Source organism: Melozone crissalis, unplaced genomic scaffold, assembly GCF_028551555.1.
Source record: "Melozone crissalis strain CALT ecotype California unplaced genomic scaffold, PUWL_Pcris_2 ptg000006l_1, whole genome shotgun sequence".
NCBI classification, from domain to species: Eukaryota; Metazoa; Chordata; class Aves; order Passeriformes; family Passerellidae; genus Melozone; species Melozone crissalis.
This window is the reverse complement of record NW_026535784.1, coordinates 50,374,509-50,400,905: the sequence shown is the minus strand read 5'-3', so window position 1 is coordinate 50,400,905 and position 26,397 is coordinate 50,374,509. Positions and strand designations below refer to the sequence as shown.

Below are 26,397 nucleotides of genomic sequence, written 5' to 3'. Positions count from 1 at the left end.
GCAAGACAGAGCCAGAGCTTTAAGAAGCAGCAACTGAAGTTACCTGAAGCTTCCTGAGGGAAGGTCCATGCTGGACCCTCTGTCAGCAAGAGCTGCAGGAATCACGAGCCTCTCATCCAGAGCATCCAGCCACTGGAGTGCCTGCTAGCTGGAACTGCAGCAAGCTGTGGTGTCCAAGCCAGGGCTGCCTTCCAGACTGCTGAACAGAGGAGCATCTGCTATCCACAGGCTTTGTTAGCCAGAGCCAAGGGAGAAATGACAACAGGAGCTCCTGCCCTGCTGGCACAGACCCTGCCAGAGCAGGGAATGGGAACACGCCAGGTGAGAGCTGCAGCAGGCAAGTGCAGCCCTATAGTACCTGCACAGGGATCACCTCAGGGCCTCACCCCACATCCCACAGCCCCAGCCAGGGCCTAGGGCACGCTGTGAGAGCTGGGGACACAAGTCAGCAGGTCATGGCTAAAAGCTGATGCTCTTACCTCTCTTCAAGTCATGATGCTTATCTGATGACAAACAAACTTTTCTTTGTAATGAAACAAGCAGCTCCTTTACTGAAAGAGGGGAAGGTACAACCCCAGCAGTGTGACATTTGATCCTTTAAGGGTTAAGGGTTTTTACTGCTTTAAACTGCCTTTTTAAGCCTTTGGTTGAAATTCTATCTCTGTAGCCTTGCTAATTATATTTATACTTTCACTTGACACTGGGTGGCAGCAGCTCTATGAGCACACTATTCAGTAATCCATTTCCTTCTCCTTCAATATTTTCACGGTTCAACTACCAGAGCAATAAATTGGAAGGGTTTATCACTTTTTGACATTTCTATATATATTTATGCACAATAGTTAACAAGTTAGCTGCTGTCTTTCTCTCCTTTTAAAAAGAGGAGAAAAATACATTTTCATAAAATTTCTGGCTCAAATGTTCTTTGAGATGATGGGGGGGACTGAAAAGGCCTTCTCAGGTTTCTGACTTCTGCCTTGCCTGCCTGATTGGCACACCCACAGTATTTCCCTTTCAAGCTGGTTTGTTTCCAGATCCTCTGCTCTCACTGTTGCACTTCTTGGCTGCAAATTTCAGCCTCCCCCATTCTCCCCCTTGTCCTTAACGTGGTTGTTAAATTAGTAAAATCAGTTAAGTTAATCAGTTACGTTGCTGTTACTCCTTTCGCACATTATAACAACTGTTAAATGCAAGTTTCTCTTTCCAGGTTTCAGCCCCCTTAAGGGATGAGTGTTTCATCCAAAAGTACCAGATTTCATGATTACACCGACACCTAAGGGAGATCTTGTGGAACTGTGTTCTCTTTTCAGAATGCCTTTCCTTTGCTGTGGTATGAAATCGCCATGCAGACAAGAGAAAACAAATCCTGTACGGGGAAATCAGCAAGTCACCAGCCACCACCAGCCTGTGAAAAAAAAATGACAGGCAAAATTCCAGCCTCTTGGCTTTAGACCATTGGGAGTCTTTTGCAGTGAGAGCTTGAAGAACATTTAGGGAAGAGACAATGATAATGTGGGGTATTTTGGAGTTTTTTCCTTTGGATGGTTTGGGTTTTTTGTGCTGCACCTCTATACATCAAAAGCAAACAGCAGCACCCTGATAGGTCTTTGGCAGAAGGAACTTGAAAATCATTAAGCCTTTTTTTGGCCAGGAGGGGCTCAAATCTGCAGACCTTCTCTAAGGGAAAGGGCCAGGAGAAAAGTCAAATCTATGTGCAAAACAGGTGGAGTTTAAAACTAAAAGACAAAAGCTGTGCTTTTCTCCTGGCTGAGAAGACAGGCAGTAGGCAGTTGCAGACAACACAATCTTATTGCTGCTGTTTGATAGTAATGAAAAAGAGTCCATTTCTCAGGTGTGGGGCTCTTTGGACTTCTGGCTTGGCTTTAAGGACAGCCAGAAATTGTGATTTGCACAGGCTCACTGCAAAATAGCATTCACTTTTTAACCCAGTGGTCACTCCTGGGCCTGGTGTCATTAGGACACGTGGGGGATGGCACCTGCTAAGCTGGAAACAGCCTCAGATTTTCCATAGGCATCAGGCTCTGCACGCAAAATCAGATGCAGTAGTTTCCAACAGTTGTCTTCTAACAGCTGCTCAAATAAATCCATAGTTTATAAAATTCAGTGTGACAATGCCTATTGTTAAGAATCTCACAAGCTCAACCAATAAACCCAACTGAATCTAATCAATTTGTAGCAAGCTCATTGCAAAATAGATTTCAGAGAGCTTGACACAGAGCCGCTGCACATCAGGAGTCACAGTGAGCTCACTTTGGGAATTCTGCCAAAGGATGCACCTGACCCCTGAGTTAAATCCTGCTGCTGTCTTGCTGCTGTCCTCAAGACAGACAGCTGGGCAATATTTATGTGGCAAACAACAGATAATAGGTTTACAAGAAAATAATTACCCACCTTTTCCATGCCTGGTGTGCAGCTCAGTTTGCTTTGAACTCCATGTCTGGCACCATCTTGCCCATGATGTACAGAAGAACCAAGCCCTCACCTCTTGCCTTTGATTATGAGAGAGGCACCACAACCATGGGAACCACATCCCTGAACGTGGACATGCAGCCACCTCAGTGGTGAGAAGTACAACTGGGAAACAAATTTCTGTGCTGGGTGCATTCCTGTGTGCACGTTGATTTACCCTACTGGTTTAGCCCTATACCAAAATGTAAAGAAGTCAATCAGAAATGTTCAGATCCATGCCAGGAAACAAAACAACTGTGCTACAACATTCAGGCACAAGGAACTTAAGAGAGAAAGAATGCCAGTCTAGTGCTGCCTTGCAAAAGGTGGGAAGGGAGGAAGAATTCAGGACAGTGTGCTGCGTTACAGTTCGAAGGCTGGTTTTAATTTTCTCTTTTTTCCCCACACTTTCTACACAATTTTGAGGAAGCCAAACTGTCCAACTGTCAAAGCAGTCAAAACTCAAAGTAACACACAGCTCTCTAGAGGGACTTCAAAATCATCAAGGGACTTAAATCTCTCAGGACTTTGTCAGACAAAGATAAAAATTCTTCCTGCCACTACACGGTATTCTCTCGCTCTGCTGCTGTTCCTGCCTCTCTGAAGTGCTCACCTGCATCTCCACTCTGATTTGGTAGCTGGGGAAAGGCACTTTCATCTCTCCAGCTCAGGCTAACTGTTCTCTGTCAGGAACAATCCTCATCCCTCCTGCCTCCTAAGGCAGGTTCTCTTGTGGCAGGAGTGCAGGGAAAAAAGCACAGCTACAGCTGAGTTTCTGAGGGAGCCACACCATAAAAGCAAAGCTGACAGGACAAAAAGGCAAAGCACAGAGAAGAACACCAGGGACAGAACTCAGAGAATTACTAACATATCCACAACATGCCCAAAACCTGAATGCCAAAATCAATTCAATGACTTTAAATTAGAAAATGCAGCAATAAGCTTAATCTGATCATCATCCTAATTGTCCATTCAATTCTCCCATGATCTCCTGCACTGTGACACTACTTGAGCCTGACTCACTCACTCATTTCCTTGTTTTACCTCAGCATAACTCCACTGCTGTTGAGCTGAAGTCTGAAGCACATCTGGCTGTCAAAGTAATATTTAGTCTCTCCTGTATCAGCTTCTGCTTGTTTCTGGGAAACTTCCCCTCAGCCAACTACATACCTGCAAGAACTAGAATGAATTGAATGTACATGGGAACTCTACATAAGTACAAAATAATCTGTGACCTCATTCATTGCAGCTTCTCATACATTCATTTTCTCAACATCCACTAGGGAAAACAAAATCTGAGTGCAGGACATGCTGCAAGAAATGACATCAGTGGCTCTCTCTCCAGGGTAGCCTTTTCTGCCTCAGTCTCTTCTGAATCATGTAGACAAGAAGTATAAATCCAATCTTTGAATCTGGACTGCTGTATGCAATGTGCTTGTAAAAAAATAATGTTCATCTCATTACATTGTAAGCTTACTTTATTTGCACACAAATAAACAAGCTAAGTTAAATTTTATAAAGGAAATATATCCCACAGCTGCACAGACTTAATGCTAATTGCACTAAACTTATCATACAGATCATTTTTCACTTAAAAAACCATATATATATATACCCCCATTCTTATTTTATATATATGTATATATAAGGAAACTACTTATAAATACAATGGAAAAATACATTCAAAAGCTTTTTATAAAACTTGGCACAATATTATTTTGACTGTAATAAAAATATTTATGAGAGAAAGATAGATGCATGGAGAAACACAAATACATAATGTCTAGTGCTTCATCTAAATCCTGAAAATAAAATTTAGTCTTTGGTATTACTAAACAAAGTTAAGTTGCAACCATCTAGAGTCCCAGCTTACAGCCTCTGCTCCACCCTCTCTGATTCCACTTTGCACAGGCTTTGCTGGCTGCAAATTTCCAGAATAATTTGCAAACAGGCAGATAAACAAAATCAGCTAAATATGTAGTGTCTTCTTTCAAGGGCTCCATCCAACCTTCATTAAATTCAATGGAAAATATTCTATTGCCTTATTCAGGCTGAAGGCTATGCAAAATATTTAAATTGATTTGCTGTCAAAGCGATTGTCCCCCACCAGTGAAAAATAATTATAACCATGTAACAAAGCATGGAGCTGCCCCTGAGGCATTCCCTCCCTCATTTTCCCCTTCCCAGTGGGAGAAGTCACTCCCAGCAGCCAGGGAGGTGATCCAGCAGCCATGGGTAAGTAAACCCTGAGCACTCAGTACAAGCTGCCCTGGAGGTTTTCCCTCCAGCCTGTGAAATGCTGCGGCAGCTTCAGCCCAGAAATTTAAATTGGATTGGTCTCAGCAGGAGCTGAAATAAATCCAAGCAGTGGCTGCAGATGCATCCATCCCATAAACCCAGCATGAAACACAGGAACATCCCTGATTCAGCAGCAGTTGGGGTTCATAACACAGAATTTTCCTGTATAAGCCACAAATGCACAACATCCATTTGCATTTTGTCCCTGCAAGGTAAAAGCTTTTTGTCCATCTATTTTATCTTCACACTACACAAAAGCAAAACATTTTAAGAAAGGCACATGGCTCTTTGAAGCAGTAAGGGAAATGCACACCACAGTCTGATTCTCTAGGCAACTTCTATTATGCATACAATTTTTGTTTGACCAGTCTCACATATCCAACCTGGTGCAAAACTAGACTGACAGCTTACACAGTGAGACCTTTTTGGCTGTAGCTAAATCAAATCAACCTTTTACTGAAAGTCTCTTTTCTACACATTTATGGATCAATGCAATACAGGACATTTTGGAGGAAAAGCAAAACACAGCAGAGAAAAAGAAAAATAAGTGCCTATAGTTTTATCTACTGACAAATGTCACAACTGCTGGCTTCTGATATCCATCCTCTCCACCCAAAAAAAGATATATGGTAACCTTGTTAACATCAACATTTCAGCTAGTGATATTTTTAGTGGCAAAACCATAGATCCAATCAAAAGTATCTGGGAAATGTTCACTGTGTATCAAAAAATAAATTCGGGTTACCTCTGCTGACTGAATGCATGCCCTTGCCATAAAATGCACAGATTTTGGTGGATTATCCAAACAAGTCCTCGTTCTGTACTGTCTTCTATTCTTCAAGGAGTGCTGTGTAATTTGTGTAACTTCATTTTAAGCAAGAAACAAGATAGAACTGATGCCTATGAGTCTCTATAAATGTGCCAGGAAGAAAAATGATCAGAAATCCTTGTCCCAGCCTGAAAGTTCATCTGGAGGGCTCCCCACTTCAGGTGGATAGCTGTCAAAGTAGCTGTAATCAGTTGGTCCAGACAACTAGGACATTGGAAACACAAACAAAAGGGTGTTTCAGAAAGTACCTTTTGAAAATGTTCTCTATGATTATGCATAATTTGTGTTGCTCCCAACATGGAAATGAAAGGCTAATATGACAAAGATGATGTATTTCAATGGATGCAATTCCTCATTCTTTAAAAGAAATACCTCCAGTAATTGCATTGTAGAACAGAACAGTGGCATTAACCTTCTTGTACAAAAGGACTTCCCAAATATCAAATCCTTGATTTCATCCCAAGCTCTGTTAATTCAGTAAGAAAACTGGGCCACAATGTACAATTTGAATGCTATTTAAGACCAAATCTACACTCGTAGGGTAGCTACTCAAAGCAGACCTCAGAATTACTTTTTGTTTCAAATTAAGATCAAAGTGAGTTTCAAATGCTTTATCCTCAGTCTTTTTTCATTTAAGGGCAAAAACAAATAGGCCATTTAAAACTGGGAGCTTACTCAAGGATGTGTTGGAACTCAGTAGCAGGAGAACACAGGAATTTGTACTCTTCACAGTAAAATGAACAGTGCATCTTAATAATGTGCCCATTACCAAAGGAGATATATTTTTTCAATATTTGTTTCTGACCAAACAGCATTTGTTCTAGTAATGGTGAAAATGTAATACAAAGTACACGGGCAGAATAATATTTCCATTACTTGACTGACTGTAAGTTATGTATTGCTTGCTGTCTCTCTTTCATTCAATTTTCACAAAAAATGCTGAACTGTAATAATTCAAATGCATCTTTGGGAAGATTTGCTATCAGCATCAGTTCTCCTCTGTAGCCAAGCTGTGTTTGTAAAGCATTATGATACTGAAAGCCAAAGGCAATACCTCTCTTTTTAAAGGCGATGTCAATTTCCTCACTTTCAGACTATCCCAGTTAAAACCATTCAGCCACCTGATTAAAAAGAGATGAAAGACAGACAGGGAGAGACCAAAAGAGAAAGACAGGCCATTTTTGGACATCATACCACAAAGAGCTGAAAAATCACATGAACAAGGGCTATAAAAGGCTTTTTTCATGCCAGCTCCTGTAAGAACACAGTTAGAAGGAGGAATCTGGAGCACCATCACTGCCACACAAGGCAGGGGCAGTGTCAGGCCCACCAGGCACTTTGGCACTTCTGCATGGAGGAGGTGCACAGACAGGCAGGTTAGTGCATGCAGAAACACAGCCATGCAGAGGCTTGTGTGCCTCCTTGGAATGCCACCCTTTTTACAGCATGAGAACAGGAAGACAAGCAGAAAAATCAAAGAACTGCCTTCCCTAAGTAAAGGGCTTAGAAACAGCTCAGATAAAAAGAGAAAACAGAAAATGTTTAATTTACAGAGGGCTTTCTTTGTTAGAAGAAGGACTTGCATTAGAAAAATACATTGTGAGAAAGACTTTTTTTGTTACAAGAAAGAACACAAATGCCTAAAATTATTGCTATGGAGCCCTTAACTACTCATTCTTAAAAATCAAATGTTGAAGAGTCAGGAGGTCTGAGAAGCAGATGCTGAACTGGCATTGATTTCTCTGAGAACTGAATTAAACTCCTACATCAACAACCTGCAGCAAAATCAGTAAAAAATAAGATTTCTAGATAATCCTGCTGAGGATTTACATTCATATTGTTGCTTGCTATAGTTGCAAAAATACTCACGAGCAACAGAGATGTCTGAGTTTACCTATCTGGGTATTAAAAATATTTCAAAACAAGCCCCAAATTTTCTTCTTGGAAGTCTCTTTTGCTTACCTGTGCTTCTTGATGTCATTTATTCCATTCCTCAAATTGCCTAATCTTTCTGTAGGGTTTTGCCTCAAAAAAAAAAAAAAAAAAAAAAGGGAAAAAAAAGAAAAATAATAATAAGAATAATATATGAAATATTCCTATTTTTAAAAGAGCATTTATAGGTCCTAATTGCTTGCATTTAACAGTTGCACAGGGATGCAGCTTGCATAAAACATGTGGCCTCATGAGGAGATATAATGAGGTATTGCTCACTGCTCCTTTTTTCTGAGGATGGAGAAACCTTCTAGAAAGCCAAAGTAGTGTCACTCAGCTGTGAGAAGCAGCAGAGGGAAATCAGCTGGCTGAGTTTTAGCTGCATATCCTTCTTTTTCCTGGCCAGCAGGTCTGAGTTACAAAAGGAGGCAGATCAAAATTTACAGCCACAAAGATCCTTCCAGCTGTGGTACACAAGAATGTTGAATACTGTTCCCAGTGCCATGGATGAAATCCTTCAGGAGCTGGGAATCCAAAGTCAGTGTCACCAGCCACAGGTTGTGCAGGCCACTAAGTTAGGCTGGCCCTTTTGAAATACCACCTTCTGCACATTTTCTGAAGGACTTAAGCCAGTCTTTAAGTGCCTTATGTTTTCTGTAGAATCTATATGACTAAGTCATTTTGGAAGATTTTATTTTTTTAACAATGTGCTTGATTTGATAATCAAATCCCTTAGTTCTTTCCTCAGCCCCCACTTAATAAATTTTCCCAAAGATGTGCTTCAGAAAAAATTCCCAGCTGCAGAGAAAGCCCAGAGCCTCTGCAGACTCAGAGGTGTGACACATTCAGGAGCATGAAATGCATACTGAATTCAATCAGAATAGACCATGCCATGCATAACAATTCCAAATGAGATTCTCAGGAATTCAGTGCTCACTCTGAGTCCTAAAAGAGCTCAATCTTTCTACACTCAGTTTTTGCCCCGCTGCTCCTCCTACCTGCAGAGCCTGCGGATCAAATCCTCAGGTCGCCTTGTTATTGCTTTAGGAAAATCCAGCTTTTCAATGCCTTTGAGAATCAAATTGTATGTCATCATCTGATCAGCCCCAGAGAATGGTGGGCTGGAAAAAGAAAGCAACACTGCTAAATGAAACATCTGGCAAGAGCAGATGTGGCCAGTACTTATCTAAGCAAATATAGAAAAAATATGGGAAAAAAATGGAAAAAAAAGCCCACCTTCCTACTTTTACAACCCTCACCCTTTCAGCCTGTAAGATAATAGATAAGATAACAGAAAGGCTTGAAACTGAGAAGCTTCCTGTAGGTACCAGGTAAAATGCACGACCACGTGTCCCTTTAAGCCTAACTCAGAGAAGGTTCCACTTTGTACTGCCACTGAGCATTCCCAAAGAGTTGTCATAGGAGTGTGCAGGGAGCTAAAGAGAGAGAGCCCTGTTTACAGCTCACCCATCCCACTGCACCCCATCACCCACTAACAGGGAAGAGAACAGCCTGTTGTCACTTGCTCCTCACAGGAAACATCAGCAGCAGCTGCAGGAGCCCTACACCTCCCAATTATAGCTTGTGCCTGGATAAACCAGAACTGAGAATACAGAACCCAGTAGGTCTGTGACATTTCTGAAATGATGGAAGGTAAGGCTTGCATAAAGAAGTATCATTTTGCAAGGCTGTCTAAAAATAACCTTGGAAAGGTTTCTAATAACAGATAAACTAGGTAAGAACTTTGAGTAGGAGGCACTTACCTGCCAGTGAGGAGTTCATACACAAGAATCCCAAGGGACCAAAAATCCACGCTGAAGTCATGGCCTTTACTCAGAATGACTTCAGGGGCAACATACTCAGGGGTTCCACAGAATGTCCAGGTTTTCTGCCCTGATCCAATCTTCTTTGCAAATCCAAAATCAACCTGATCAAAATCAACATATGCTGCATAATGCAGAGGAGTTTTGCACTGGGAAGCATTAATGTCTTAATTGCTTCCTCACTTTCTGCAAAAACCCCAGAATTGCTAGTTTACAGCTAGAACAACCACACAGTGTAATTGTGAAGGAGGGAGAGGTAATTCCACTGGATTACTGAATGTTATAAAACAGATACACTTATTATCACAAGTAATTTTCTGAAAAGTTTTCCTTCTGGGGAGAACAACCCATGATTTCCTTGAGGACATGAGATTTACTGTCCCTGGAAAGCAGTGGGTGGCTCATTGTCTTCAGAATGGATATTTCAAGCTCCCTGAAGGGTATTCTTGTTGCACCTCTCATGGCCACAGTAAAGCATGGCAGGAGTTCTTTTCTGAGTTCCCTCTCCACAAAGAGAAGGAACCTGTGACTGTAAATGGAATCAATGAATGCTGAACCTGTGATTGTACGAGGCTGGACAGGGAGGTAATTCTGCACCCGGGAAATGTGGTTTCTGTTCTCACAATAAAACTGACTGCTGGGAGAATTTTTTCTTTTACTGTTTATACTGTGGCAAGAGCTCTCAGAGGCTGCAATTCCCCAGTTTGTCCATAGCTTGCAGTGGCTTTGCAATGCCTTAGTTCCTCATTGTGCAATGAAAAGCCCTCCCTCTTTACTGCTGAAGCACAAGAGTTACTACACTCCAGGATCCTGGTTCTATAATTACATGCTATTTATATCCCCCCCTGCAAAGAAACAGGATACAGGCACAAAAGGATAACATTACAATTGATTACATCTTACCAATTTTATATATCCTTCAGCATCCAAAATTAAATTTTCTGGCTTCAGGTCTCGGTAGATAATTCCTATTTGATGCAGATAGTCAAAAGCCTCTGTCACGCAACCAACACAAAACTTGGTGGTGAATTCATCAAAGCTGCCTCTGGAACAAAAATAATAATCACAATCAAGTTCTGAAAATGCCTCAGTTATTAACCAGATAATATTTAACATCCAGAATATTAACCAAACTGAACCAAACATTGAATGGAGAACCTACTCAGTAGCCACATGGGGCTGACTTTAAAGGGCAAGGTTAGGCTGTGTTTGCTGTTACCTGTCTCTCAGCAAGCTCCACAGTTCCCCTCCAAGGCAAGCCTCCAGGAGCATGTACACATATTTGTTATCCTTGAATGTGCGATACAGCCTGTGGAGACAAACAGCAGCAATTTAGGAAAAGCAAAATAAAAACGACACTTGTGGTGTCTTTCCTCCAGAGCTCATGTGTGCCAAACCCCATTCCTAACAGTGCTGCCCCAGGGGTCAGCTGGGGGACAAAACCAAGGGAACCTTATGCTCAACTTACTTCACAACAAATGGAGAACATATCTGCTCGAGGATTTTCTTCTCAGAATAGATGTGCTCTTGCTGTTTGGTGTCCACTACGTGTTTCTTCTTTATGCATTTCATAGCAAAAGCCACGTTCTCATTTTTAACTTTAACCTGTGGATAAAAATGATGAAAGCACATGAGGCAAAGAAAGGATGTTTTACTAAATTGTTCTCAGTAGATACATTGATATCCATCTTCTTCAACACGGCACAGGACTGAAATTGATGGCTGCAACAAGGGACAAATTCCAGATTTTCTGCAGAACTGTTATGTGGATTTTAAGCCAAGCACCAGATATTTTAGTTTCCCAGTCCCCACTTGTAAAGTGAAATGTTCCCTCTGTTCATTTTATATATACACCAAATAGCAGTAGCTTGGATAGGTACTACATATTACAGTGAGTTTATATCACAGTGGGTCCCAATTTCAATCTAAGATTTCTAATCACCAGCATAATACCAACAAAAAGGAGAGGCAGTTTAGGAAGAATGTTTACAAATTATTCTGCATTACACTGAAATATTATCCAATATGCAATAAAAAGATGGAAGTTAAAACAGGGCCTCTTGGAAATGAAGGGAGCAGATATCTGTGTTCTACAGCTGGATGAGAATTCAATTTTCAGCTTAGTATTCAGATGCTGCAGTAGAATTCCAGTGTGGAATTTTTTTGTGAAGCATGAATCAGAATGGAATAGTTGATGGTCTAACGACTGTAAAGGATTATTGACTTCCCTAAAAGCACAAAAAGTCTCCTTTAATTTACCATTGCCTTCAGCAGCCTGCACAAAAAGCATTCAGGTTTTTGTCAGATGTTTGCAGCTCAGCCAGAGGCCAGTGGAATTTAAGGCTTTGGGCTAATGAAGCCCTTGGTATCCCAGAAGCACAGCTGATCACGCTATTGAATATGACTCAAAAGAGCCATTGCAAATTGTTGGAAATTTCCCAGTGAGCACAGCTCAGAGACAGCTCAGGCTGGCTGGAGCTGCTGTGGGGCATACAGAAGCAGTTCTACCAGCACAGACAAAGTGGTGCCATTCAGATTGCTCCAGGTCCAGGCAGATTCCTGGAAAAAGGCCTGCCATTCAGGGGACAAAATGCAGGCAGGCACGTCTGTAAACTCCACATGCACAAACTGATGACCATGTCTAGTGAGCAGGAAGGTATTTTTAACAGCAGGAGATGGAGGCACACAAGAATGGATTTGCTTCTTTAAACACCCAAGTCCTGAAATGCTTTTTTAAACTATGCAGTGCTTTATGGAGAATTATTTCTGCCTGAGAGGCACAAGCACATAGAATACCAAAATCCTTCCCATTATTCAGTGGCTAAATCAATAATCCAAGACAGAGAGCTACATGAATAATTTTAAAACATTCTCTTACAAGCTCAACCCTTCCGAACCCACCGACACCCAGAGTTGTGACAACTTCTAAATTCTGGAATGGGGAAGGAGGGAACTGGGCTACTTTCTCCTTCAGCTCTATCATCTCCAAAGACACCTCTTTGGTCAACTGTCCACAGAAGGATCTTCCTCTGCATTAAAAAAAATAACATAGTTATTTTATAGTTAGTGTTTTTCCTTGCCATTACTTTTAATGATCCTATATAAAAGAAAGGAAAGGAAATGGAAAAGAGGAAAACGGGAAGTGGCAAAGGAAAATGAGGAAAGGAGAAGGAAAGAAAACTCTTCTTATTTCCTAACAGAATCTTAATGGAATCCTATAGAAGTAAATTAGGACAAAAATGGTACTGAAATTCAGTGAGTAGAATCTACAGTAATTTTAGCAAGACCTGATCCCTGGTGAAATTCCTGTTGATGGGGGCAGATGCAAAAGTTTGGGCAGTCCAAGCTGGAGAAACAACGCTTGAAGGACTGTGTACCAGTTCCAGTGGAATTATCAGAAATAAGAATGCAGATACATTTCTAGACAGAGGAAAAACACACTCTGCTAACCTTCCAGCAGTGCTCAGACTGAAACCAAAGGTACATAAACTAAAAGTGTGGCCCACAGCTAAGAGCAGATATCAATATCATCAGTGCTACACTGAAACACTAAAAATGAAGTGTTTCTGTATGTCTGCTTCTTTCTTTTTGAAATGGCACTTAATCTTTTGCACAGTAATACAGATTCTTTAACTAAACCTGGAGTTAGAGTTGGCCTTCAGGGTGTTTTACCAGTCAAAGAACTTACCATCAAAATGCAAAATCTATTTGAGCACAACATCATTTTTTTTCCTGTGCTCAGTTTTCCAGGAATAGAATGAATTCTTGTTTGGAAGTCAATACCCTGAGATTCTATGTAATTTTTGTATCAGAAAAAGTTTGTTGGGCTCCATAAGCATAGCCAGACAGTTTTACTACAGTGATAGCTGGCATTCCTAGGGGCTCATCTCCTTCAACTACCATCCATGATTTTACTTAAGCATCTATGACATTTTTTTATGATTAGCTACTATAGGTGTAACAAACCTGATCTGACTTACTTTGCGTGTCGTTTCTCATCAGCCTGGGCCAGATTGGCCACGTAACCTTCCAGGTAAGTTTGCAGCTCCTCATAAGTTCCAACTGTTTGATTGAATGTCCTAAAACCACAAAGGAAACATCATTAACTGCTGAACATTTCAGTCATGACCCAGTAGGAGTTGGTGGACACTCAAAGATCACTTCCTCCATGCTCAAGAAATGATCAAGAAATCTGGCAAAGGGGGCAAGAGACCTGTGTGGAGAAATAAAGAATTCCTGTAATTACTCAGGCTTAAGTGGAAAACACACAGGAGATGGAAGATGGGTCAGGCTACTTGGAACAATATAGAGAGGTTGTCAGGGTAAATAGAAATGAGGCAAGGAAGGCTGAGGCCCACCTGGAATTAATCTGGCCAAGAAGAAAGGTGTCTTCAAATACATCAGTGACTAAATGAAAACAAAGGACCCATTACTAAATATGCAGATCTCATATTCAAATCTCCAAAGGATAAGGACCCATTACTAAATGCAGCAGGGACTCTGGTGACAGAGAATGCAGAATTACTGAATGCTCTCTTTGCATTGGGCTTCACTAACAAGAACAGGCCTTAGGAACCTCTGACCCAGGAGATCAGGATAAAAATCACCACTACAAGGAGAGAAAGAAAAGAGTAACCCTAAACTACTCTTAAGCTTCCGTGCTCCAGCACCTGCTGTCAGCCTCTCTTCATTAGTATTCCTAAAGCACAACCACTCGTTCAGGATTCATTTAAGGAAACACTGTGGCTCTGCCTACAGTGAAGTCACATTAACCCACTGAAAGTCACTTTAACCTGCTGAAAGAGGATGCAAATCTTTTATGAAGGTGGAATGTACTTACTCTCTGTCTATAACGAGGCACTCCACGTTGTACTCATCTGCAATGACGTTTGCTGATCTGACGTCGTCACTGAGAATTGAAATGCATTAGGAGAGCTCAGAAGCATGTCAAAATCCTCAAAGTCCCTCACACTGCACTCATGGAGGGGCACAGCTGCTCTGAGCTAAACTCCTCAAAGGCCTCTGCAGCCTGTACCTGGATTAATGCTGCTGAACCAAATACAACATTTAGCCTTTTACTAGTCATTATTATGGTCTAGCACAGTATTTTTTCCAGTTTCAATAGGGTTTGGATCATGACATCCTTTAGCAAGCTTCCAAGAAATAAGGGTGAGATGCAATTATCACTACATCAGAATTCACTACTTATTTCTAAAAAGATCCTTGGATATAAAACATTCCCAAAGCCAGGCGACTCCCTCCTCAAACACACACATAAATATGTACTCTGTGACTCCTTCTCTCTGTTTCTTACTGCCATGGGCAATGGAAACAAGAGCTCATTCCACTCACAATGGACCTTATCCATTCTAGCAATTACAACCTGGCACAAGTTCTCACCACAGTTTTTACTGAAGTATTGACAATAAGCCACAATGCATAGGGCCAGACTTTGACTTGCAGGGAAAACCAAAGGTAGATGCCAGTAAACTTTCAAGCCCTCTCTGCAACCCCTCAAAACAATAAAACAAATTTGGTCACTACCTTCATCTATCGGCTTTACAATGAAAATAAATATATTCAAAACAGCCATGAGTTGCAGAATCTGACACACAGTGATGGGACAATTGAGATCCTGAAATTCACATCATGAATCAGACAGTGTGAACTAACCTAATGAGAGCCTTTTCTCCAAAGTAATCTCCTTTGTATAGATTTTTAATCACCTGAGGCTGCGAGTGGTCTGTGGTACTCTGGGTAACTATCACCTGCAAAGTATAGGAACAAAAATTTTGTAAGGGAAAATTTTAAAGTATTGCATGATTTTCTTTCTATTCTGTGTATTTGAGAAATGTCTTAAATTCAGTAATGCTGCAGAAAGAGTTACAGATATATATTGTTACCCCTCCTCTCAAAAATTACACCCAAACATTCCCTAACCCCTCTCTGATTTTTTGCTGGGAAGAAGGAATATATTCACTATTGGCAAGCCCTCAACATTTTCTCCTCATTCATTTTGAAACAGAGCAAAATAAGTCCCATTTAAATGAAAGACTGAAAAATATTTCAGTTCCTACAGTGGGCAGATGTCTTATGAGCTTTTTGTCTTCTCAGTTAAACAGGCAACACTCCAGAAGCATTAACTAACATTTCCCCTCACGAAGCTCTGCTTCCACAGTAGCACTTTCTGCTGATGCCCATGGTAGCAGGAAACAAACTAGCATATCTACAGACACAGAGATGTTTTGGAAACTGGAAGTTTGTTGTGGAAAATTCTCCTGATTTAATTCTTTACAGTCCTGAGTCAGCCTCCAAGGTATCAGCTGAAGGATAAAGGCTGCTGTGCTGCCTTGCTCCTCTGGGACTGACCAATGAAAGGATTCTAAGACACCTCAAAGGCCATTCTCCATTAAGTCTGGGACTCCATTACTTAGACTTTTCACAAGTCTATGTTTTGCCCATCAGATATTGCACCATGTAGGAGAAGACATAGGGTCAAATCTCATTCAAAAAAAAAAATTACCAAAAAAATTTACAAAAAAATTGGCTTTACATCTGTGGCACAGAATGAAGAGGCTTCAGGACAAAATTTCATTACATTGTAATTAGAATAGTATAACATGAGTTCATTGTGAATGAAAAATTAGGCTCCCTGAATCTTTGCATTGCTGCTCCAGTCTTTTATCACGATATTGTGAATTTAATAGCATGTGCAGAAACACTCTGCAACATTTCTACTGAAGACCACACCCCTTAAAGAACCTTTTGAGATACAAGTGTTTGTACATGTTATTTTTTAAGCTAGGTTTATTATACCTTACCTTTCCTTTTGCTATTATAAAGAAGGTGTTTCCTTCTTCTCCTTCCCGAATAACATAATCTCCCTTGTCATAGTACTCCTGGTGGGGGGCAAGTGAGAGAAAATATTGTCCAACAAATCTTTGAAAGGTTACTAAAGAGTAAGAACTACTAAAGAGTTCTTAATATGTGCATGTTTCACTGATGTTTAACTTCCTCCATGTGAAAAGAACATGCCTCCATGTGAAAAGAATAAAGTTACCATTATCCTTGGAAAAAAATCCCAGCTATGGTTAGAGATCAGGCCTTTACCTTCAAAGGCTGCTGGCAAATACAGCCCTAAGGCACACAGGTGTTTGACTGGATTCATCTGCTGGGCACCTAATGCCTTCTTCCCTTACATCTTGCAGTGCATGTCGTCCAAGGGATATGAAAGTATTACATATCCACATCACAAAAAGGTAAATTTGATTACCAAAAGAGTCTTGGAGAGCAACTTTGTACTTAATCTTAATAAAGGATAGATTACAAATCCTCTTAACTACTTGCTTGGCTCCTTTGATGCCAAAAATATAACTTACTTCTATGTCACTAAATGTTATTATTTTTAATGTTATTATTTTCTGCCAACCTGGAATTCAGCTCTGATCACTCCAAAACCACTCTCATATTAAAAAAGCCTGGTTGCTTTTTATTTTTTTTTATTATTTTGGAAGCTTACTGAATATTATTTAGAAAAACTTAATATCTTACCACTTCCAGGCAGTCCATGATCTTGGTTAATTTATCTTCAGGTAAGTTTTTCAGCAGGGACACACTTCCAGAAAAGAAAAAAAAAAAAAAAAGCCCCATAACCCAAAGCAGTTATCATTAGCAATTTTTACAGTCAAATTTTATAGCTAGTTAAACTAGTGGTGAACACAGTATACGACTAAATCTTAATTTGGAAGGTTCAAGCATTCTCATCCTGGTTTTTAGATAAACAAACTCGCACAACTTAGAAATGTGGCAAACATTGGTCAGTTTGTAAATCAACTTTGAATTTCAGGAGAGGAGGGACTTTAGTGGGCATAAGGATTGATTTCAAAAGAACCCAGCAATTATACACTCAAGACATGATAGCAATTCAAGAATATATTTTCAAGTGCACTGCAGAGACTGCAAAACCAAAAGTAAAACCTTCAGTACTCTGGACAGATATTAAAAGATAATCCAATTACAGTAAAACCTTTGTGAACTTGCTGGTAAGAATGAAAAAACCTTCCACCCTGATCACTTGGACTTGTAAAAGTTAGAAAATTATATAAATTTTATCTATTTAGGCTCAGCAAAGAAGTGTGTATAGAAATCAAAGGTGGGGAAGGATGTGAAAATACACAAGCATTCTATGCATGGCCAGGTTTGGCATCTTGATTTGAAGGCACAACAGAATGGTCATTCTGGGTTAAAAAGATAGAATATTACACCAGCTAATTGTGGTTTGCAACCTCTGATTTCCCCATCTTCCTGAGGAGAAGCATGGCACCACTCTCAGTGGTCCCTGCAGGAGAGAATTATTCTGCTCTGCAGATTTCCTAGTAATTTAGATTGGAATTAGTTCATAAGTTGAGAGACATGCAGATCTCATATTCAAATCTCCAAAGGACAAGGAATATTCCTTAATCTACTCCAGCAGCAAACTAACTACTCGCTGGAGGATTTACTTAGCTTTATTTATTATATTGTTCTAAGTTCTAGACCTGTAAGTTCCCTACACATTTATACCACTACTTAAAGGCATTCAAGCACCTATTGAAGTTTTCTAGTGTGATGCAGGAGAAAAACAATTTAAATGGAAAAAAACTCTTCTGAATATTAAAAGAAAAAAAATACAAATATTCAGGCTTTTGAGGCCATATTTGCATTAAGAGCACCTTTTTCTCTCTGCTTACAAGACAGGCACAGTATTGTTGTGCAGCTTAGCAAGTAGCACAAAGCAGTATCAGAAATAGAAATTCACACTATTTACCTTCTAAGGAAGTTTCTGTATTGCTCTTGTCTGGTTTGTGCTGTCACTCTCATGATATTTTGAAACACTTCTCTGTCCAGTGCCCATGTTTTAACATTAGTGATTGCTTTGAGAAAACAGAAAAAGAACAAAATCAGCAACGTTTTCAAATTATTTGATAGATGATATTACAGAATCAGCTCATGGTAGAAGACAGACTAGCTATTTCACAAGGCCCAAGGCTGAATTTTAAAATATCCAGCACCTATTGTAATCAGACTTTTAAAAGAATTCAATTCCCACTTAAAAATGTTCACTAAAATAAGGAATAGATTTCCAATAGTTCCTCTAGGGAATGCTTTCCATGCAATTTCATAGGCTGAGCAACCTTGGAAATGACAGGGCTGAACACTTGGGAAAATCTACCCTAATCACAGACAGTCACTGCACTCAAAACCTGTAAAATGCAAAGAAGCTGATTTGAAGGAAAGAAGAACGTGGTTGGTTTTCCAAAACTTCTGCCATTAAATACTGTGCCCTGGATCAAACTCTAATTCAGATCATATGCAAATTCAGATCGTATACAAATTATCTGCACTAAGATAGAAAAAACAGAGGTCAAGAAATAAATTTAATTTCATTTAATTGTGTGATCCTCATACACTTTTCCTCCAAACTATCCATTATATAAGGGAATAAAGGGTAATCAAAATATTAATGTTTCATTTTCAAAAGAGAATCAAACTATTAATATGGAAAGCAGGCACAGGATTCAGCATCAAAGATGCAAACCACTAAGCAGCTTCTGAGTGCAATCACCAACACAACAAAACAGTTCTTATTTTTTTGAGCAAAAGGTGATTCTATGAAATTTAATCTCTTCTTTTCAAAGATGCTACACCATAATCAGCAGTTTTCCTTCTGCCCTAAGAAAGAACAAAACTATGTTTTCTGTGAGATAAAATTTACAGAAAAAAATTGGGACAATTGATTTCCTCTGTTTATCATCAAAATGGAACCATTTTTTTCAGGGAACAAAAATGCCAGGTTTAAAATGAAGCACAGTCATTTTTCATTGTATACAATACACACATGTGATCTCCCATCTATCAAAATAGATCAAAAAATATTTTTGGATGCTGGATGGGAGAACAAAGGTGTTACTTTGGCTTTATTTCTCTCCTGGATAACATCTTTCAGTTTATTTTGCATGAAGAAAGCATGGCAAGTATCCAGCCTATTGCAAATTGGTATTTCCTCTATCTTGCACCTTAACTAAATGAAGTGGTTATAGAGTTAGAAAAATGCCTGCAGTCTGAAAGATGAGATTAAAAAAAGAGAAATTCAGAAACATTGGGGTACATCACATTGCCAATTTCAAATACAGCTCCTGCCTGTGAAGATACTGCTGAGCAGCAGCAGCAGCTGTTTGGATGAAACCCTTCACTTGTGAGTTTTCACAGGCTGCAGGAAAAGGGCACCAGGAGATCCAGCATCAGGAAGGGGTTTCACAGGTGTGTTCACTAGTCGTGCTCAGGTATGGCATGGCACTGCTCTGCCTCCACAAGGACCACAGGAAAGCTGGTGAGGAGGGGTGCATTTCTGCAGTGTTTGCAAGTATTCAAGTACCTTTTCTTGTCCATAATTGGACAATTCCTGTCCTACCTCAAAAGCAATTAATGCTAGCAAAGGCCTAAAGCAGCTTGACATCTTATTATGCAGAAACACTACTTTATAATGCTAATACTATACAGCAGGCAAAAAAGAAAAATAGGGAACATATTCAATTAGAACAGCATGTTAGTAAGAAAAATAATCACATTACTGATGCTGTTCTGTTTATCAGGCAGCAACAAAAACAGATTACATGTAATAACTTCCATCTGCAAAGCCAGCAATGATTTAGTCCCTAAACTGGATGCAGGAAGAAAGACCAAAAGCTTTTACAGCAAACAACTTCTTGTTTTATTCCATTTGCTCCTTTTAAAGTCAACATGAACTCTTCATACTTACTGGTGGCACAAAGTCCCTGCAGATTTAGACAAGAACAGAAATTAGTCTTCAAACAAAAGTATTATTTATGAAATGGTGGAGAGTGAAAAAATGATGACCTTAACTATATTTAGTCACTTACTTGTTTGTCACAGAGCAATTATGGCATGTTGGAAAGGGAATCAGGGGGTATTTAATGGATGTACACCCAGTCTTATGCAGAAAGAGGAATATTTGTATCAGAACAACATTTAAACACTCCATCCTGGTCAGTCCCCAAACTGCCAGCTGCAAATGTGTCTAGGCAAGACTCAGTAACATAATGATGATACAGAACTAAAAGAAGGGCAAAAGCAACTAATTCCTGCACATTTTAAATTGAATTTGAATTGTACCCACTCTACCAAAAACACCATGGCTCTCACATGCTTTCAAACTCACTGCAGTTTCATCCTTGGCACTGCATTAGACACAAGAACATAAGAGCCAGAGACCACCGCCTCTACTAAAACATCCACAATTAAAACACAATCCTGCCCTAGTTGTTAGTATGCTACATATCAGGCTAACCAGCACAATTTGGAGGTGCCTAATTGCTTATCAAGATTATGATTAGATAAATTATCAAGGTTATGCCAGAGGTGGAATGACGTTCATGGCATAGTACTCAAGATCCCAAGAAGAAACAACTCAAGGAAGAAATATGTGAGTTTACTGTAGATAACCAAGACATGCCAACATCTATTAATTGAAAACTTCAAAGGAAATCTGAGTATAGCAGGATCTCACAAAAATCTACAGTTTTTATTTTGAGCAAGGTTGCTGTATTTAACCTCAGGTACCTTTTACAGAAGCTGTCCGTGTGCAGTTGTATAAAATGGCCAGTTCTCCAAATGCTGTCCACACAGGTATTGAGGAGAGGAGTTTATTCTGCTGAAAGACTTCCAGACTGCCTTCTGTCAAAAATCATCAGGATAATAGCTATTAAACCTGTGCTCAGCTGCACAGAGTGGATGGAAAACAAATCAATATATTTCTGACTTTGCCATTCCCTAGAACACAGGAAGGGGAGCAACAGTGCAAAAAGTGCTTTGAAACTCACGTACAAACCAGTAAAGATTTATTGTTTAAAATGTACTGCTAATCTACAGATGTGCTCTGGAAGGAAGGGCCATTCTAAATCCTGATGGATAAACCTCTGCTGCAACAAGCCACTCCCTTGTGGTTCAGATACTCTAGTGTAGTGTAAAGAAAGAAGTCTCAAAATAATGATCACAGGAGAAATGACTCAAGGTTTATCTCTTCATACAGATGTATGAGTGTATATATATATATATATATATATATATGTATATATATATATATGTGCAGAATGCAAAGGAGAGGGCAGAAAAATTAAAAGCACATTAAATCTTCATTCAAGAAGTTGTTCTTGAGCTTTACTAGTAAAAGTTAAAGAAGGTCTGAATTTCTTCACAGTTTATGGCCCCCCAAAACCTTCCCTTAAATATGCTATGAAAATTCTGCCCTGCTCTCTCCAAGGCCCACACCATCTCCTCAAGAAAGGTTCTAATGTGCCAGAAAAAGTTCCAGGTGCACATCTCCTTTCTGATATTTCATCTGTTTTCAAAGTGTTAGCATTTTGTCTTGCAAGAATATAACCATACCGTCACTTTTTTTTTGCCTCCTCTTTTTTTTCCTGTAACATTTCTGTTTTCCTAACACAGTTACCATCATTTTTTTCCAACTAACCCATCCATATGAAGCCAGAAAATGAGCTTTCCAACATATACCAGTTTGCTCCTGTTTAAATATTCCCACCTCAACAGAACATACAGTATATATAGCATGAGCTCTAATTCATATGAGTCTCTGAGACTTTTAGTGGTCCCCAGTTGATGAAATATGCAAATTTAACACAATTTTTTTAATGGCGAAAAGATGAAAGACCTTATTGCTGATAGGAGCAAAATCCAGGTGTTAAAATATAGCTGAACAGCAATTTGGGGCACAGTAGCAGTCAGCACAAATTATTTCAGACTTGTTGGCCTTATTTTAAGACAGCCTTCTGATCCCAAAGCTTTTTTTCTTTTTTTTTTTCCCATAAAAAGCCAAACAGGTCTTTTTTTTTTTTAAAAAAAGCAACCTCTCAGCTCTGAGAATTATGAATGTAGACCTCATCTTTCCAGTTTCCATGCACTGAAAACTGGTATCTTATGAATGTTGAAAAGTAAGTCTATTTCAGGAGTGGCTTCATGATTGAACAGTTCTCTGTGTTTTAAATAACACCTGTTCTTCCTCTGGAGAGAAAAGGGTTGGCTACACCTCCAACAGAAAGGAGCTGCCGGCCTCTGAATTTTCAGAAATGAAAAAGGTCATGAAAAAACATTAAATCAAGACTCATGTTTCAAAGTGCTTTTTTACTGCTCTCACGCAGTTTCATGAAAGTCTCTGGTAAAACTTGCCTTGCCCTCTATAGGGACAAATTACTTAGGAGCACAAACACCCTCACTGTGATTCCCTGCAAAACCTCCTAAACCCCTTTCCTGTTCCTTGCACTTGTGTGCTGTACAAGTGAGCAATGTTCACCTTTGAGCACGAAGATGTGATTTCCCGGCTCTCCCTGCCTGATGAGGTAGCTCCCCTGCTGGAACGTCCTCTCGTACATGCACTCCACCATGTCTCGTGTCTGGTGAGGCTCCAGTCTCTTCAGGAACTGGTTTTTGTTCAGGGCATCTGTGATGAGCTTCTTCTCACTGGTTGCAAAAGAAAAACCACAAAGTTTAAAATGCCCAGCACGGCTGGGGTTTGTTATTCACCAAGCATCCATTGCTCTCAAGAGCATTCCTCTCATTTCTAACACGCTGCTCTGCCTGCCTTGTTTAGACCTTGTGGGATGGTAGCCTGGCTAGTGAGGGAATTGTCGGTGCTGTCGTCACCTGGTGGAACAATCCCATTGAACAATCTTGTTCTCACTGCTCCCTGAGACAGTCTTTGCATCAGTTCCTGCTCCAGTAAATGCATATAAATACATGGGTGACTTGTAAAGCCAAGAACTGTCTGTATTTGAGCTGCTGGTAGCAGAGCCCAGTGGCTGGATTTTAAGAAGGAGAAAACATGGAAAAAGAAACAATGGATGAATCTGTGGATAGGGGGTAACCAGCCAAAACAAAGCAGGCCATACACAATCTATGGGATCTTACTGATTTGAGTATGCTCTGGCTCAAAGGCATCCTAAAAAGCAGTGCCTCAAGTCCACACCAGAAATGAAGGCAATTATACAGCTTCTGCTCTGATGGGGCTTTTATGGCCCTGCTGAGTTTTCTTTTACTGCTGAAGTGAAGGATAAATTCTGCCTTCGAGTCCCCATGCTCCCAATGTTGACAAAGTCAATACCCTGACAGATTTCTAAGGCACTTAAGGCTTCCTCTTGTTTGTATTCATAAAGCAATGGGAGGTTGTCATCAAAACTAGGTTATGTGGGAAAAAATCTCCTGAGGACAATCCAGGAATGAACAAACCTAGAGCACGTAAATACACTTACATTGTTACTAGCCATGTAATGACTGAAAATAAGTGAAGGTGATGAGATGATGCAGGAAAATAAAACCAAGTAGCTATGGTGAGGACTGTGTCTAGAAATAGGAATCATAACTTACCTTCTGCTGAAAGCAACAGGGTTATTGGAATATAAGCTCTAACTTAGTTTTCATCTAAAGCCAACCTTGCTAATTTGATTCATCCTGGCCTGCATCATGTGTACAATACTGCAATAAAACACAGTAATTGCATATAACCTGATATGTGAAATGAGCACAAAAGCTTCCAGAACTATGGAAGAGGAGACTATGCTTCTAAACTTTCATTAAAATCATCCATGCTGAGATACTCCAAACAAAAGTATGCACTCAAACCCCTGCCATACAAATAGCATCAAATTGTGCCATTTGTTTTACAAATATTTCTGAAAGGGACTGGTGACACTCTGGAATCAATGCAAATTCAAGAAGCATGGAGCTTCCCCTCCTTCTGAGGCAGCTCCTTGCACAAGGAGCACTGTAAAGTTACCTTACACAGCAGTGGGGCTGCATTAAGTCCTTTCTCTGTAAAGGGGAGGCAGCTACTGGTAGCAGCAACTCCAAACACCCCTACAGACACTGTCAGGCTAAGGGGTCAGTATTTGATAATTATAGCACTCAGAATTCTGTAGACAGTGAAGGTTACACTTTGTCCTTATGTGTCTGAACTGGCTGAACTTGACCGACTACAGTATTTACAGACCAGGTAAGGGAACCAAATGTTTGTGCTTTTCATCATTTGGCTGTCTCAACAGCAAGGTGATGGGGTTTTACACAAGTGCATGTGTATCACAGGCTTATCTAACTGAGAGACACAGCAATGCACAGCACTACAGCTTTGTGGTGCTTTTTTGGCATATGTTTGCTTCCAAGATATTTGGAAGATCAAATAATACTTTGACCACCACGACATCAAAAAATGATGTGCATTATGTCTGGATTGCTTAAGCTGCAATGCTTGCTTTGGTTCTGGCTGCTGCACTTTGCTAATCCACTGGCTCTTCTCCTCACTGCTGTTACAATTCTGTCTCTGAAGGCACCCTAGAAAACCATGTGCTGGACTGCAGTACAAGGATTATGCCAAGGAGAAGACAGGTTACAAACAGAACACACTTAAAACTATGATTTAAGGTACTTGTGATAAAATATTGATGCAGTTCCCTTACTCTGGAAAAACACTGCTAGCTGAAGTTCTCAGCTCTTTGTGGTGACTCAGGCAGCCTTTCTGATTCATGAGGCACCTTCTAAGGTGCAGTGCTGGACATGATGGATGAGAAAACATGCCTCATAACTCTCAGGTCTACTATGGTAAAGACTCAGATATGCCATGAATAACAAAGCTCCTCACAAATCTGAAGGCACTAAAGTCACTGGCTCAAGTCCAGGTAGGGTCTGGCTACCACCATGTTAAACAGACTCTTAGGTTATGTCTGCACTGCAAGGTAAAAGAGGGTCTAAGTTATGCTTAAGGATTCCAGTCTGATATCTCTGTCTGCAAGGTCAGTTCTGACCACAGAGGTTTCTGGGTCTGCCAGTCTAGAAGGTGTAATTGGGTTAAAAGAGGAACAAGTAAGATTCAGTTCCTACACCATGATTGTTAGAAGCTGGAGGGAAGGAGGAAGCTGGCAATAAAGATAAATCCCCAAAAAACCAGTAAGATTCTCATCTGAAATACAGAGGCTGCCCACCACTCTTCATCTGAAGTCTCTGGGACACAGATGACTCTTGGTTAAAGCTACCCACAAACTCAACCAGAGTCTATCACAGCTGCAAAGCCTACATGAAAAAGATGAATACTTTAATCCTGACTAATCATGAGGAGAGGATATAATTATGATGTAAGTAATAACCTTGTAACACAAACAGAGAAGCCCTCTGAAACGAGCTCACCTGGAATCCTTTCGGACTGTTGCCTTTTCAAGGGAAAACACAGTTTGCCTGCTCAAATCACACAGTCCTGTTGTTGGCTCTGCAGATACACCTTCCTTGGCTCCTCTCCTCCTGTCAGCAGAGACTTTAAATGGAGAAGGCTGAAGAGAGTGCTCTCCTTGAGTGCTAACAACATCCTGCAGCTTGTTCAGCTGTATGCACTTGCTCTGGAGCTCCTTGGTGAGTTCTGCTATGACCTTAGTCTGCATGGCCAGCTGTTCCTGAAGCTCAGCAACGTGGCTACGACTCTCTTGCAGCTGCTGATCTTTTCTCTTCAGCTCCATCTCCAGTTCCAGCACCTTGCTGCAGAGGACATCAGCTGGCCCATTGATCACATTGATGCCCAGGCATGGGTCCATCAGAAACTTGTGGCTGGCAGCACAGCCAATAGCCAGGTTTGCCACATGCCTGTTGGGCTGCCTCAGGTGCTTGGGCTTCACTAATCCGTTCCCCATTTTGTCCACAGACCTAGGTGGGAAAAGAAATCTGCAGTTTTATTTCATTCCTGAAGAAAAAAATAAAATTAAGCCATGGAATGTTGAGCAGTGAATTCAGTAATTAGCTGGCAGCTGAATTTGCCATATGCAACTGTAGTAAACACAGCTGATTGCTTTCATCCTCTCCTGTCCTGCAAGTCAGCAGAGCAAAGGCCAAGGAGAAGAGGCAGGGAGAGGTGGTAGAAACAAAGCAAAAGATCTCATGGCTACCACTTCATTTTTGTGAGCTGAAGAGATGTGTAAGCTCCTTTCAGCCTAACAAAGA

At 40.3% G+C, this 26,397-nt stretch overlaps 1 protein-coding gene across 3 annotated transcripts; it reads right to left on the bottom strand.

Annotated features, from left to right (window-relative positions):
* Positions 1–4,015: 4,015 nt before the first annotated feature.
* Positions 4,016–26,090, bottom strand: PRKG2 (protein kinase cGMP-dependent 2). Of its 3 annotated transcripts, XM_054292870.1 has the most exons (18): positions 25,597–26,090; positions 22,718–22,884; positions 20,971–21,084; positions 18,158–18,263; positions 16,903–16,966; positions 16,173–16,250; positions 15,025–15,119; positions 14,192–14,260; positions 13,332–13,430; positions 12,230–12,380; positions 10,820–10,956; positions 10,571–10,660; positions 10,255–10,396; positions 9,292–9,455; positions 8,527–8,649; positions 7,559–7,621; positions 6,651–6,717; positions 4,016–5,800 (listed from the first exon to the last, which is right to left on the bottom strand). In XM_054292870.1, the coding sequence occupies exons 1-18, from the start codon at positions 26,088–26,090 to the stop codon at positions 5,705–5,707; spliced, it is 2,319 nt and encodes a 772-aa protein (XP_054148845.1). In that variant the 3' UTR covers positions 4,016–5,704. The 3 variants fall into 3 exon arrangements, with proteins under 3 accessions (XP_054148845.1, XP_054148855.1, XP_054148864.1); XM_054292880.1 differs by lacking the exon at positions 6,651–6,717; XM_054292889.1 differs by lacking the exons at positions 13,332–13,430; positions 14,192–14,260; positions 15,025–15,119; ... (4 more) ...; positions 22,718–22,884; positions 25,597–26,090 and having other exon boundaries at positions 12,253–12,335.
* Positions 26,091–26,397: the final 307 nt, after the last annotated feature.